Source organism: Helianthus annuus, chromosome 17 (genome assembly GCF_002127325.2).
Source record: "Helianthus annuus cultivar XRQ/B chromosome 17, HanXRQr2.0-SUNRISE, whole genome shotgun sequence".
Lineage (NCBI taxonomy): Eukaryota > Viridiplantae > Streptophyta > Magnoliopsida > Asterales > Asteraceae > Helianthus > Helianthus annuus.
Genome location: NC_035449.2, coordinates 185,822,575 through 185,839,381, shown reverse-complemented (window position 1 = coordinate 185,839,381; position 16,807 = coordinate 185,822,575). Strand labels below are relative to the sequence as shown.

Sequence of the window (16,807 nt, the reverse complement as noted above, 5' to 3'; positions counted from 1 at the left end):
AGTATGGAGGTTTAATGCATGGAACCACTAAGATATTCCAATGGTCATATTGTACTAAAGTCAGCTAGTGGGATTCAACGAAGATATCCATTATAGAAATGCCTAAGTAGGCGTCTCTACCAAAGGCATCCCTGTATTCATAAGACATATGTGTCATTTGCATGGCACAAGTAGCGGTAAGTTAACCAAAGTCGGAGATTTGAGCTATCGCTATCATTTTCAGATAACTTGATGACTTCTCCGTAAAACAACCCTGTTTACCTCATGAGAGGCAAGTGAAGTTAGGATTGACATCCTATTAGGAGTCGTATCTGTTACAAAAGCTCTATATCGGCTAACATCAACGGAAATGGAAGAACTGAGAGCTAACCAGATGAGTTTATGGAGAAAAGCTTGTACAGCCTAGCTCATCGTCTTCAGAGCTCCGATTATTGTTGATAAAGGAAGGCACAATACAATACACTTGTGCATTGAATACTGCAACCTAACTAGGAAACGATTAAGAATCGTTATTAGCTGCCCAGGATCGTCGATTTGTTCGACTAACCATGTGGGTAGTCAATTCCTTAAGATTGATTCTGGTAGTAATTGGAATGACTATCTCACTCTAATTAAGTTCTCCTATAACCAATAGCGTTATATAAGCATCAAGGCTGCTCCTTTGGAGACGTTGTTTGGGAGAAAGTGTCAATGCCCGTTTGTTGGGCAGGAGTTGGGAAAACCTAATTATCAGAATCTGAGATTTTTAAGGATGACGGATAAGATCATACGAATCCGTAATCATCTGAAAGCTGCCAGTAATCGGCAGAAGAGCAATGCGAACAAAAGGCACAAATCTTTAAAGTTCCAAGTAGAGAACAAGACTCTATTGAAAATACCAACATGAAGGGTATGATACATTTCAGTGTAAAGGGTGAATCGAACTCTGGATATATAAGACCATTTGAAAGGATCAAATACGTCAGATTAGTAGCCTATAAGCTAAAACCTATTCAAGAATCTTGGTGAAATCCACAATGTATTCCACATTTATAGTTTATGGAATATCTAGCCAATGAGTTGCTAGCATTGTCACATGAAAATGTGCAGATGATAAAAATTTTCGGATAGTTGAGAAACCGGTATCGATTAAGGATCGACAGGTTAAGAAGCTCTGAAAGGAAGCATGTACCTATTGTATAGGTCAATTGGGGTACCCGTAAAGGCCCCTAATATACTGTGGAAGTTAAGTCCATTGTACGACAGAAAGTACTTCCATCTTTTCGAGCAAATCTTGGGGTCGAGATTTCTTTTAAGGGGGTGAGGATGTAACACCTCGTAAAATCGTGTCCAACGATGTGTTGACACGTGTAATAAACCCTAATGAAGTCAAACGTTGACTATGAGGGACTAATTTCGTCAAAAATCAAAAACCTTGAAAATAGAAGGACTGAATGTGTCAACATGCCTAAACTAGGCCTCTGAGTGACCTTATACGATGTCCGTATTCTCAAATAAGCCACTTGTTGGACGAGAGGAGCCGTTCGCGTAACTATTTGAATGTTTGCACAACGAAGGGTTAAAAGTGTCAACATGTTAATTCTTACCTCTGAGTGACCTTTTAACAAACCGAGAGATTCATGATGTTCGATCATACTCTCAGAAATGCCTAATATTGGCCATTCAAGGCTTTTATGCCAATATGTAATGTTACGCACAAGTTTACAAGTTAAAGGGGTTAAAAGCGTCAACATGTTTAACTATACCTCTGAATGACCTTTTTACGAACCCGAAGCATTTTGGTGTGAAATCTTACCCTCGAGAATGCTTAATATGGGTTACATAGGGCTTTGATGCTATTACATGACGATACGCGCAAGTTTGCACGTTAAAAGGACCAAAAGCGTCAACATCAAAAACTACACCTCTGAGTGATCATTTAAGCGAACTGGAGCGCCGTAATATTTGAGCGTACGCTCGGGAATGCCTAGTATGGGCCTTAGAAGGCTTTGATATCGATAAATGATATTACGCATCACTTTATGCGTTAAAAGGACTAAACGCGTCAACGGATGAAACTACACGTTTGAAAGGTCTTTTGAAGAACCGGGAACTCCGTAATGCTTTGTCATACTATCGAGTGTGCCTAAGTATGGCCACTAATGACCTTATTGTCCCATATTAACATTCCATGAGAAAACTCAAAGTTTTGTGCTAGAAATGTCATTTTGAAAGTTGAAAATGAATTAAAAAGATTAAGGGGCCAATTTTGTCAATCAGCCAAAGCTGATTTCTGGGCCAACTATGCTCGCGGGCTGTGTAGCAGTGGGCCGACTTGTTTCGCGGGCCGCCAGGCCAATGTACAGTGACAACAACCTTTTTTTATTTTTATTGTTTTATTCTTTACTTGAAGGCCACTTATAACAATCTTAAATCATTTAAACAATACCATGGGTGTTAATTGATTCACAAACCTGGTATTACACCTGTTATCATCTTGTAATCCCTCTCAAACACTTTTCATAATCCTACAAATTCTCAAAACCTATAAATAGAAAGTGAGTTCATCCACTTCATTTGCTCATATCTTTCAAACCTTCTCTTCTCTCAAATTATGGAGGTTCCTGACCAAAAAGGAAACTCATTTTAGTAGAAAAGATTGCTAGGACCCTTTGTAACTGTCTTAGCCCCCTCTCTAGTTAAGTTTTCTTATTTAAAAACAAAAAGTCAAAGTTACGTAAAATAGCTTTGACTCTTGGTTTAAACTCAAATGGTCCAGCCATTGTTCGGGGCGAATATGGCCGTGTGACCATAATTAGGTCGGTGTTAATCCCTTAAAAGACCACTTCCTAATTATCTCGTTTGCTTAGTTAATTGTCGGGTCAAACTATTTAATTAAAAAGTCAAACGGGTCAGATTTATAAATAATAATCAAAATTAATAATAAAAAAGGTATAAACCATATTTTATCGCATAAACAACTTAGTAAATAATATTAGAACATGCCTAAGCATGTTCAACTCGACAATTCTGAGTTTAGGGTCGGTTCGCAACCGAAAGTCGCAAAAACTTGACTTTTGCTTTGACTTTCAGTTCTGACCCGAATAAGCTTAAATCCTTTATGTTTTAAGCTCCCATTAAGACCGTATAATGTTGTAGTAGAACCCTATGAGGTTATATTACCTGGTCATTAGTATTCTGAATTATATGCTAGTTTCCGTTATTATGCTTATAAATGCCCATTATGCCCTTATGTTATAAAAACGATATTTTTGAAAATGTGAGAGGACAAAAAGCTTTATTACTGATATATAAGTATGTCACAAAAATTTGACATCAGTTTCTGGTCTCAAACTAAAGTTATGCAAGATATCGTAAACTTAAACTTTTTGTTAATTAAATTGCATTTTTAGTATAAATCATATTTAAGACCAATTTTTGACACCAAACTTATTACCCACTATTATGATATAATTTTTTGGGATTTTTGGAATTTTTGGTCGGATTTTATATTGACCGTAACATAGAGTTCTTGAGTGAATTTGGTAATTGACGATAATGCCCTTTTCATTAATAAAATGAGATTTACATATCAGTAACATACCAAACCTTTTCCTACTGATGTTATATGATAAATAAAATATTTTAAACAGTTGAGGCTGATCAAAATCTCAGAATTTCATAAACATCTCGAATATCGTCAATTATCGACTTTTACGCAAATTAGGCGCATAGTATGGTTTAAAACCATATTTAGCACCTAACACTTGTTACCTACTGATTTTATAAATAAACTTTAATAATTTAACAGTAAGTATAAGTTATGTACTCAGACTTCCAATTTTGTCCCTAAAGCATATGTGAAATGACCAAAATGCCCCTACGGTGCATAGTTTGGCCATAAATGGTGAACCTCACATATGTATGATATCTTACTGATATAACATGATAAAATAAATATTTTACTGAATTTTTTAGACCAGAACCTCAGTTTGCTTTAAAACCTCTTTTATAAATATTAAAATGACTAAAATGCCCCTACGGGACTTAAGTTGGTTTTAAATACTTTTTGGGCATATATGTTAGCATCCTACTGATGTATTAACATATGTTAAGCATAATAACACAAGGGACTTGTATATGGTTCATTTGGTTGCCCGTTATGCATTTACGCGTTCGGATCGGTTTACGTAACTAGTTTACGTAAGTTTGCCGAAACGGGTTTAACCTTATCGTTTATACTTCAAAATCCAGAATGTACTTAGTTTACCCATATTATACAAGTCTTCGTACTTGTTGGGTCTAAATTACATTCTATTCCGGTCATCGCTTAATCTAGCGTATCGTACCGTTTTAGATACTTTAAGCTAGCCGGTCTAAGTCTACGACTTAAATAAGACCGTTAGCATTCTGAATTGGTTACATATTACCATCACTCCAGACTAGAGCCACCCGGTAAAAGCTACCTGCATTTAGTTAGAATGGATACGACTGAGTTATTTTGCTGTGAATCAAGTATTAGCTCATGTAAATACTTTTAACTTATTTTCCGTTATACGGGCTTAGGATACGGTATTATAATAATACCGCTTGGTCGGGTATGAAATCATTTAATCGGATTGTGATTAATAATTTGCATGACCTGTTTTAATCTGTTTTGTTTGATAACATAAACATTGGGGGTTAATACGTTCGTGTCCTGGATATCCTTGGTTCATTTCATTTGTAAATGACCACGACCTATGCACAGGGTGTAGGCATACACCTGGCAGATGCAAATGATAAATAACCCACATGTTGGGGGGGGGATAACTCCTTTGTAGGTTTTATAAGTGGTGAGTTGGTTAATCATGACCGGCTTCCAAACCGACCCCATATGTATGACAAACATGTGAAACTGTATACAAGATTTTATTAAAGATTGTCCCAAGTTATAAATGGTTTGTGCCTTGTGCGCTTAAATCAATTTTCATAAACTCTTTTCAAAAGAGTCAGTTAATTATATTTACCAGTGAAACTGACATATTTTCCAAAGACTAAGTGACAGGTACTACTCGTAACAGGCTGGGAGTTGCTCGGCGTCGAAATAGAGGATCTTGCAAATCCTTAAAAATGCCTTAAAGTCTCCTAAACTTCATTTTATACATTCTGTAAAGATTCACCTGTAGATTTGATATTACAGGCTCGTCTATGATAAATACTTTGATATTTTTAGACATTTGGGTTTGTAATAATATTTTATATTCCAAGACTTCCGCTGTGCTATTCTGTGTATGTTTGACTATGACGATATCAATCTTACGTCACGATACTCCCCACCGGGCCCACCGGAAATATGTGGAAATATCGGGGTGTGACACCTTATTTATCAGTTGTTTTGCAGGATGTGGAAACTGGGCAAAAGTCAGGCATTCTTCTGCATGATGGTTTTCTGTTCAAGGGGAATCAACCATGTATCCCTGATTCCAGTCTTCGCTTGCAGATTATTAACGAGTTACATGGTGAAGGGCATGTTGGTCATGACCGTACTTTACAGCTGGTGCAAGCTTCTTATTTTTGGCCAACTATGAGGAAAGAGGTGGATCGTTATGTGAAGAGGTGTCGTATTTGCCAGGTTTCAAAGGGCACGACTACTAATGTAGGTCTCTATATGCCTTTGCATGTCCTCTCACAGCCATGGGTTGACATTAGTATGGATTTTGTGTTGGGGTTACCTCGTACTTAGAGAGGTAATGATTCTATCTTTGTTGTTGTGGATCGGTTTCCTAAGACGGTCCATTTTATTCCCTGCAAGAAGACGACTGATGCTGTTAATATGGCCCAACTCTTCTTTCGCGATGTGTACCGTTTGCATGGGCTACCTTCTTCTATTGTGTCTGATCGGGATACCCGATTTCGAAGTCATTTTTAGCGTAGTTTGTGGAAGATGGTGAATACTCAACTCAACTTCAGTAGTGCTTATCACCCACAAACTGATGACCAAACTGAAGTTATTAATCGGTCACTTGGTAATAGGCTGAGATGTTTGGTTAGTGATCATGTGAAGGCGTGTGATCAACAATTATGCCAAGCTGAGTTTGCTCATAATCATGTTGTTAATCGGAGCACCGGATTTAGCCTGTTTTAGATAGTTTATTCATCTCAGCCCCGAGGACCACTTGATTTGATGCCGCTTCCTGGTTCTGGATCTGTTCCAAAGAGAGTCCAAGATTTTGTGGAGGGTTTACATGAAGTTCATAAGGTTGTCTATGATAATTTGACCCGAGCTAATATGAAGTATAAGCAAGCTGCTGATCAGAAGCGTAGACATGTTGATTTCGAAGAAGGTGATTTTGTTTGGGTTGCTTTGACTAAAGATCGTTTTTCAGTTGGGGAATACAACAAGTTGTCAGCCAAGAAGATTGGACCAGTTGAAATCGTGGAGAAGATCAATCCGAATGCATATCGTCTAAAGCTGCCTAGTCACATTCGTTGTTCTGATGTGTTTAATGTGAAGCATCTATTGCCTTATTATGGTGATTCTTCTGATGATGAACCTGTTGGTAATTCGAGGGCGAATTTTGTCTTATCCAGGGGGAATGATGCGGATCTAAGTGTGGAGGAGCGAGCCATCTTATATCTGGAGGCTCAAGATCGTGTGACAAAAGGGGCTTTACTAAAATGGCTCTAACTTGGGCTAAGGGGTCCATTTTGGGCGTGCGACCAGGCGAAACGATCGTGAGAGCGAGACCCATCTTTCTACAAACGCCATAGGCGGTTTGGGTCATCGTTCGGGCCCAAAAAACGCTTATTTCTTTGAGTTATTTATCGTGTTTTGTTTTTTATTGCTTTTGGTAGACTTTTATTTCGTTCTAGCTTTTCGCCCAAGTGTTTTTTGTGGCCCGTTTTCAATTTACCTTGTTATTTATATGGATGTAATGGGAGAAAACAAATCAATTTTGGAATATATGAAAAATCATTTTTCTCTCCCAATTCACTAGTGTGTGTTTTGTGTGTGAACTTGTATAATATTTTAAGAACATTTGCATCTCTTGCGAACTTATGGAGCTTCTAAGAATATAGTTTTAAGTAGTTAGGGTTGTATTACACATTTCATGTGATGACACGTGAATTTGTTAGCTAGATATACTAGGAACTTTTACATACCTTGCCAACTAATGCAATTTCTGCAAAGTTAATTATAATAGGTTGGTTGTTTTTTAACACTTTTATATAATAAGCATATTTTTGTGAACTTATGCATATCTTGTAAGACAAGGACTAGACAAATAAGAACAAATGCATAATAAGATTTCCAAACAACAAATTATCGACCACAAAAAACAAATACAAACAAGACTATTACTTTTTATCATAGAATATGAATATTGTCAAAGATTAGGCTCAATAGTTCTACCCAAAACAATGGAAGGGTCATCAAAGATTGCTGAGAGGGCATCTGCGCATTGGCACACCATACTAGAAAGTTCCCAATAATATTTTTTTTGTGTGAACATCAACCATAAAACAAGCTTATGTAATCCAAGTGGAAGGTAGCATAGGATAAAAGCAAAAAAGAACACAGGATATTTTAGAATGTGCTGCATCAGAGAATCAGTACCACCAACTTTCAAAGTTACCCCTTTTGAATACACACTTTTCATTTCTCCATAAATAATGCGACCATTGGCTTGTGTTAGACACTCTGAACCCACAAGTGCATACACGAAAATACTTGCACTTCGCTGGGGGTTAACTCTTTTTAGCCAACTTAAAGAGAGAAGATGGTGAAATTCACTAAGCAGTTTGAGGGCCAACTAATTCCAGAATGGAAAGAAGCTTTCGTTGATTATTGGCAACTGAAGAAATATGTTAAGAAAATCCATCGCGACTCCACTTCTCCTACATCAAAACCGATACAAAAGACCTCCTTAACCAATAGCCTCTGTACCTCCATACAGAAACTTTCATTATTTGGAAATCTACGTCGAGATAGAGAATTCATACATGTACTCAAACTCTCTCTGACTAGTTCTTATTGGCTATCATTTAAATTATGTGTTTTCATCGCTTTATGTTTTTAACATAATGCGATGATGACACATAGTTCAAAACACACGAGGAAATGCCCATTGGCAGATGTTGTACTAATTTTAATCATGGTCCGGACTCTCAAAATCCAAAACTTTTACACTACAAAAAATTTGTTTTTGGAAATTTTCGGCAATTTTGGTAAATTAACAATACGAAGCGAAAAAACAGTTTACTTCCTAATGTGATAAATATATATATGGTTTCAGGTTCACAGTAAAGTTGCATGGACATCTAATAAGGGAGTTCTATACCAAACAGAATTGTTAGAGCAGTCTGATCATAATGAAGCTGCTAGTGCATTTTTCGCCCTTTTGGATCTTCAGCTTAACAAAGTGAATGAATTTTACTTAGCGAAAGAAAAAGCATTCCTTGACAGAGGGGAATGCCTTGAGAAACAATTACATATCCTTGTAGAGCTCAAAACCGCGCTAAAAGATAAGCAGAAAAGTAAAGCTAATTCATCCCACCATGGCTCCAAGGATGAAGTCACTATCTCTGGCATTATATCTTGTGGTAAGATCTTATAATAAAAAAAATGGTCATTGTGTTTTAACTAGATTATTAAACATAAAAAAAAAATGAGAAAATGTATTTCCGGTTTTTAAGATGCGAATTTCTTTTTCACTTGATATTCTTTTGTGTCTCTAAACCAATACTTAACAATTTTTTTATTTTCCCAACACAGATGAAGAATCCAATAGGGGCGTGACAGATCAAACTTTGCCGGATGAGGAAATTATAACAGAAGATATGGAAAAAAATGACATGCAATCTATTGTCTCACCAAGATCAGAAGAAACGGAGGAAAAGATATCCAAAATGGAGGGGCAGAGTCTTTCAGGTTCTATTAGCAACTGCCATGGAAATAACTTGAAAATTCGCATTCCTCTAACCAACCCGACACGTGCATTTTCTTATCTACTTTGGGAAGATTTGATCAACCAGTCATCCAAAAAACACAATTGTCATGGGAAAAAGCTTCACATCAATAAAACAAAGCTCCATCATGCGGAAAAAATGATCCGTGGAGCTCTCGTTGAGCTTTACAAAGGATTAGGATATCTCAAAACTTACAGGTAATGTTTTGATGTTGGTTCATTATTCGATATATAACACGTTATTGAACCATCAAGCCTATGTACAGGAACTTGATCGTATGTGTTCCATTATCACTTGAACTTTATACCATATCTTCACTCACAGAGATAATTTTCTTTCATTTCAAGTAATCTAACATTAACAATCCTTTGACAATTTATTATCTACAGGAACTTGAACATGCTTGCCTTTATAAAGATTTTGAAGAAATTCGACAAAGTAAGTAAATGGGGTAGGCCCAGATTTTCAAGTGGAATGACAAAAATCATATTCATTTGTTTAGCTTCCTTTTTCATTAACTTTTTTATGTTTAACTATATGAGAGGTTTATTTATTTATTTATTTATTTTTTTTAATGTTAACTTGGAAGTGAGTGATGACTTAAGGATAGTTTTTTCGAAGTTGTATGACTAGGGGGATGTCTCTATTTAAGATGGCAACATAATAGTGAAAGTCTAGATTTCCAATTCTCACTTTTATTTAATTTTTATTTATTTCAATTTTCATTCAACATATAATTTATTAAATACAACTTGGTTTTCAAAAAAAAATTACACCGAAGCATATGAAAAAAAAAGAAAAAAGAAAAAAGAAAAAGAAAAAATAACCGAATGTTATCTTTGGTTTTAAAAACATCCCACTTTTTTAAATAGTAAAATTATCCAGATTGGTCATCTTATCATTCACTGTTTTTTTACAGGTTACAAACAAACAAGTTCTTCCCATTTACCTTAAAGTGGTCGAGAGCTCGTACTTCAACTGTTCGAACAAGGTAAAACTGAAATTCGGTTTTGTAAGTTTATTAGTGACTTGAGACATAGCCACATTAATATGTTAAAGAATATCGAAAATGGTTACAGTCGAGTACGAATGTCCTAGTTGTGGGAATAATTCGGACCATATAGTTGAAGTGGCTTTCCATGTCCAATCTTTTCAATGAAGCCAATGTAAACATTGTAGAAATTTAAAGATTCAGGCATTAATTATTTTTCTTTCCAGTTCTCTTCATCATACATCACAATCAATTTATTTGTATGCCAGATTATGAAATTAGCAGATGAAGTTGAGGAGATTTTCGTGAAACAATTTGCAGAAGATGACCGAAGAAAGGCAATGAAATACTTGAAACCGACTCAGCGCAAAGAGTCTCATAGTGTCACCTTTTTCATTGGTATGTCTGCACTTACTTTGGTTCTTTTCATTTTTGACTATGAATATAATTGGCCACTAAAAGTAAAAGATCAAGAACAGGAAGATAATATAAAAGAACAAGGGCCCCTTTCCAAATCATCTTTCCATTACTGGGGCATACGCCTTGGTTCCATCGTGATTAAATTGATGCACAAAATTAATAGAATACAGTTACAAATTCATAATTGATAGAAAACAGATAGTTGTGCAGAAATTGAGGTGTTCCAAGTGATAACCATTTGATATAGGATTTATTTGTCTTGTTTATACACTACGTATAACAACTATGTAATTTATCACGAGTAGTATAAATCCATAAAAAAATATAAATTTGTGAAAAATAATAAATAAGCACAAGTACTTCAAGATTATAAGTATGTCAGAATATTGAAAACTCCACTCTCTAATGTAGAAATAACAAAAAAGTGCACTCAAGTTACAGGAACATTAACCAAAAAAAAAATATTGAAAAAAGTACCCAATTAAATTTCCATGTATTAGAAATCTGAGATGCAGTGAACTTTTTCAAGGTTAAAAACTGTCAATGCTTTTGCGTGTGGAATTCTGATTGATTTCTTTATGTCTTTAAGCGGAGATTTCGAATAAATAGTCTGTACATATTTTTCATAAACGTTTTGCAGATATATACATTTTTTAAGTGTTGTATGAATATGTTAAACAAAAGTGCAACTTTAATTAATTTGTTGTAGTGGCAATTTCATGCATCATGGTCTTTGTTTGCGTTAAATTTGGTTTGCTTGAACTATAATATTTAAAAAGTGGCTCAAGTGGATCACATTACCACTACAAGATAACCTGTAAAAGACCTTGGTAGTCAAAGATATAAATCTACTTTTCTAGCTAAAGGTGGCTTGCTAGAGAAAATAGATCTTTTATAGGCTTGCATACAATGAAGCCACTCACAGTTGATTGACTTATCTTGGTCCCTACAAGGATAAAGGCAGCAAATGTGGTACTTGGCTTTTCTGATTGCCACTAAAATATGTGGAAAACCAACACACCATAGAATTCTAGTGCATCATATTGAAGTGTGATCTTTCTCAGCACCAAATCTTAGTGTTTGTCATAGAAGCACGAACATATATGTTTGTCCAACAGCCAATGTTGTAGAAGGCGCTAGGCGCTAGTCGGGCGGTGAGGTACTGCCTAGGGATTAATCGGGATTAATCGGATTGGACTTTTTAAGTATAATTTTACAAATTTTATATATATATGCAGATAACTTTATACTTTTTATTAATAAATTTACAGGTTTAGGAGATAACTTTATACTTTTTGTTAATAAATTTAAAGTTTAGGAACCATATGTAAACTAGTGAAAGATAGAGGGGGTTAAATGTTAAAATACCTAAACTTAAATGTTAAAATAGGTTTATAACTAAAATTTGGGCTTTAAACCATAGGCTAGGTTTCAAAAGTTGGGTTTTTTGGGTCAAAAAACATGGGCCCGATTAGTCCAATTTTGACTGACTTTTACCGATTTTGTCCGACTTTGACCGATTTTGACTTTGACCGATTTTTTTGACCGACTTGGATAAATTTAGGCGATAATTCCGATTAGCGCCTAGGCGCCGATTAAGCGGCCACGTAGGTCGATTTCTGCAACATTGCCAACAGCCACAAGACACAATTTTGTGTTAGAAGGTTCTTTTATAGGAAAAACATGAAAATATCCATTATGACCAAGAAAATTAACAAAAGTAGCCTGGCCTTTTTAAAAATTACCAATCAAGAAAAGTGGGCGACAAGTGTCTTTTGGCGCAATAGATTTCAATTTGTCGCATCAAATTTCAATTTGGCAAAGCATATTCATCCTGGCGCAGTACATCCATTCTGTTGCATCAGCGGCCCAGAAATTAAAAAGATATGATTTTTGTTTTTAAATTAAAACATGCCGCAAGTGATTCAAAAGTGGCTCCTAAAATTTCACTCCGCCACGGCATAATCTAATCGAGGGTATATAAAACATGTCAAATGACTATTTTCACACTTTCATTAAAGTCAAGTTTATTTTGTTAATATACTCGGTCAAAATAGATACTGTCGTGATTTTCCGTTATTTTAATAGTTCAATGCATGAACCCTAGGCTGCAAGATACTAGAGTTGTAAGGCCATGAAGATAGCTTAAGACTTAGAACGATATCAATTTTTTTTGTGTTTGATGTTCGCGTATGGTTTTATATATAGGTCTATTTACCGGATGCTTCATTGCGCTCCTTATTGGGTATGCCATCATAGCTCATACCACCGGAACATATGGACCACAAAGTAATACTGTCTACATGGAAACCGTATACCCTCTTCTTAGGTATGCGATGATCTTATAAATTAATATAAAAGATCAATGTTAAAACTAAATATGTTGATGATGAGAGTGATAACATATTCCTTTCTTGCAGCATGTTCAGCCTGTTATTTTTGCACCTTTTCCTCTATGGATGTAACATCTACATGTGGAGGAAAAACCGTATAAATTATAGCTTTATCTTTGAGTTGTCGCCAAGAAAAGAACTCAAGTATAGAGATGTCTTCTTGATTAGTACCTTGTCAATGACAGTTGTAGTGGGGGTCCTTTTTGTTCACATGTCACTGATGGACAAAGGCTATTCTTATTCTCAAGTTGACTTAATACCTGGTCTTCTGTTATTGGTAATCTAATTACTATATTCTCTTAGAAATTATTCTATAATTTAGAACTATTTAAGTGGAATAGTACAAATAAGAAGATTCTGAAACATCATAACCCTTTCTATTTTACAGGCTTTTTTAGTGTTGCTTATGTGTCCCATCAACGTCGTTTACAAGTCAAGCCGCTACCGTCTACTTAGCGTACTTAGAAACATAATTTTATCTCCTCTTTACAAGGTTGTCATGCTGGATTTCTTCATGGCTGATCAACTTTGTAGCCAGGTCTGACAATAAACTTAGTATTATTATCCTTTTTTATGTACTGCGAATGCCAATGATCTCTAGATCAAGTGGTGGAGGGCTTGCATTTCTCTTGAGAGATGCAGGTTCGACTTCCACTTGGTGCAGAGTGAGGCACTGGTGGGCAATGATAGGAGACCCAGGGAAACCTGGGTTGGATCGTTGAGCCAAACGGGTTTTACCGGTAATTTCACTGTCGTGCCTACGGGCGGGTGGATTACCGGGTTTTCCCCGGAATTGGTGGTGGACTCGGGTTACTCTCGGAGTACTCCGTTTGTCCAGTGGATGCCCCGAGAGTGCTTGGGTTTGAGTTTGTTGGCCGTTCAAAAAAATGTACCGCGAATGAGGGAGGGGCTTTCAAACCAGAACTTACAAATTATTTATCAGTTTATTTTGTGGCAAAATTCATAAGTTTTTTATATGATTACAAAAGTTCTAAGCACCTACGTTATTGACTTCGTCACTGCACGCAATGTTGAAACTACAGAACTCCAAAATTTGTAATCTTCGATAAATCAGTATTTTAAGTCACAAAAAAATGTTTCACACAGACTTTTTTTTTTTTTTTTTGAAACAGGTACCAATGCTTAGGAACCTTGAATATGTAGGGTGCTACTACATAACTGGGAGTTACAAAACTCAAGACTATGGATATTGTGTTGGCACTAAAAAATTCAGAGATCTTGCCTATGTAGTTTCCTTTCTCCCTTATTACTGGCGAGCTATGCAGGTTTGGCGAAAATCTATTCTTGCTGAAAAAACCTCCAGCTCAGTTGATTGATGACTTTGCATTAACGATGTGCTGATATTCGGTTTTCACATTTTAAATTATTGTTGTGTAGTGTGCTCGGAGGTGGCTTGATGAAGGTGACACAGGCCATTTGATTAACTTGGGGAAATATGCATCTGCAATGTTAGCAGCGGGGGCAAAATTGGGATATGAACAAGAAAAGAGTGTGGGATGGCTATGTGTGGTGGTGATAATGTCAAGCATCGCAACAGTGTACCAATTGTATTGGGACTTTGTAAAGGATTGGGGTTTGCTACAGATGAACTCTAAGAACCCATGGTTAAGAAATGAATTGATTCTGCGCCAGAAGTTCATTTACTTCTTCTCCATGGTATATATACTTATGTTTGATATTCTACACACAACACATGATCATTAATATGATTAATAGTAACTTATAAAGGGATATATATGAAATATATAGAACTTTCATTGGCAAACCCATGTGAGAACTGTGTTGAATTTTCCTTGGCAACATATTTTTTCAGGGGTTGAATCTTGTTCTGAGACTAGCTTGGATACAAACTGTCCTACATTACAATTTTGGAGGTGTCGATTACAGATTGACAGGGCTATTTTTTGCGGCCCTTGAAGTCATTAGAAGAGGCCACTGGAATTTCTACAGGTACACAACACATTCCTTTTGGAGTTAAGTGTGTTTTTACTTCTATGTAATAACTAACTTTGTAATCATATATAAGAAACTTGATATATATTGTAAAATAAAAGTTGGGAACTTAATGCAGCTATAGCTACTAGACATTAACTTTTTTCGAACGATATTTAAGGACAAGTGCATCGATTTTGAATACATTGAATAGTGAATCCGACCTTAGAATTCAGACACTATGCTAAACAATAATAGCTTACATGTGCATATTGCCTTTCCAATGGTCCTGCAGGTTGGAGAATGAGCATCTGAATAATGCGGGCAAGTTTAGAGCAGTAAAGACGGTACCTCTTCCATTCCAAGAAGTGCACGAGCAGGATTGATGATCAAATATTCATATGCAAATTCTCACCAAGAGTTGATAGTAGAATAGGATTCGTCAACCGAGCAACTAATGGTTCACAAGGGAACCTCCTAGCTTCACAAGTTGAGGCATTAGGATCTTAATTTGTTCTTCTTTAGCTTTCTTGGGACAGGTTGTGCATAGAGTTCATATATGTACACAAATCTAAGATACCCTATATTTGGCTTCTTCACTGATAGATTTTTTAGCGTTGTACCAATGAATGCTCCGGTGTGTACCATGAAATTTAGTTGCATTATTGAAGTTTTTCTCTGTTTTCTTTCAATGACAATATTATTGTGTTGAGTGGTTACTTAGTAATCTAGAAAGCTAGGGATGGTAGTGTAAAGTCTTAATACTGGGCATTTAATTTTTAACATATTAGCGTGTAATATAGAAAGTAGCAAGTTGTGTTCCTGGGTAGTTGATCTGTGTGTTTTACATATGTTCTATAGCACAATATTGAATAAATGCATTAACCAACTGTTATATCACCTTCAAATGTTTTATTAGTTTATGGGTTCAACACAAAATATGCTTAAATCGTTGATTTTGGCTGAGCAAGTTAGACCATCCTCCGCCCAGGGCTGTGGACACCCTTGTGTGACGAGACAAATGATGACCGTCGTTTTTCTAATGCAAAAACTTAAATTACCTAAATATCTATGGTGGTTAGTATTACACATCTTGTTTGATTATAAAAGAAAATAAGTAAAGTTCGATTAAAGATTGAATTAAGCTAAAGCTAAACTAATTTGAAATTAAAGAGAGAAGCAAGAAACACACAAAAATACGATAGTTGGAACCGATTACAATGATAAGGAACGAGCACTTAACTCCGGTTTCAGGTTTGCCTACTTAGTTGTAAAACATAATCGGTGAGAGAAAATGTTTGATCGGCTACATAGACATGACTTATATTGATCCTACTAGTGACCTAGACGACCATCCAATATACTTACACACCAATCATGGTTTAACTTGTGCAAAAACCTAATTACCTACATAGCTATGATGGTTAGCATTACACATCTTGTTTGATTATAAATACAAATGTGTAAAGTTCGACTGGAGATTGAATTAAGCAAGAGCTAAACTAAATTGCAATTAAATTGAAAAGCAAGAAACACACAAAAACACGAGAGTTGGACCTAATTACAATAATATGGAACGATAACTCAATTCCGGTTTCAGGTTTGCCTACTTAGTTGCAAGACATAATCGGTAAGAGTAAATGTTTAGTTGGCTACATAAACATAACTTATATTGATCCTACTACTAAGCTAGACCTAGTTGGCTACATAGACAACTTATATTGCTCCAACTACTAAGCTAGACCACCATCCATATACTTACACAACCATCCAATAGTTAACTAAAGTAATGGAATAAACAAGTGTATAGAATGAACTAAGGAATAGAATGAAATGAATAAAATTCTTATATTGGGAAAGAATCACATTCTTATGGAATGATCCATTCCATTACCACATAATAACCAAACATATTTTTTTTCATTCCATTCGGGATTTTTCCATAGAACCGGGGGGTGAAAACGTATATACCCAAAAATTTCTATACGAAAACTATATATATAACACTATTGAGCGAAAAATTCGGGGGTTGAATTGTTTACCAAACTTAAATATAAAACAATCAAACCGTAGTCCGGTAGTGATCAACGGAAAAAACTAGTTGAACAGGAGATTGGAA

The 16,807-nt window shown here is 35.7% G+C and overlaps 1 protein-coding gene across 1 annotated transcript; it reads left to right on the top strand.

Moving 5' to 3' along the window:
* The first annotated feature begins 7,556 nt into the window (after window positions 1-7,556).
* LOC110922693 (phosphate transporter PHO1 homolog 1) lies at window positions 7,557-15,386 on the top strand. The gene is made up of 13 exons (XM_022166929.2): window positions 7,557-7,967; window positions 8,259-8,565; window positions 8,738-9,128; window positions 9,321-9,369; window positions 9,851-9,922; window positions 10,192-10,321; window positions 12,551-12,671; window positions 12,763-13,012; window positions 13,124-13,273; window positions 13,869-14,021; window positions 14,134-14,412; window positions 14,570-14,706; window positions 14,984-15,386. The coding sequence occupies exons 1-13, from the start codon at window positions 7,743-7,745 to the stop codon at window positions 15,072-15,074; spliced, it is 2,355 nt and encodes a 784-aa protein (XP_022022621.1). The 5' UTR covers window positions 7,557-7,742; the 3' UTR covers window positions 15,075-15,386.
* The last annotated feature ends 1,421 nt before the right edge of the window (window positions 15,387-16,807 follow it).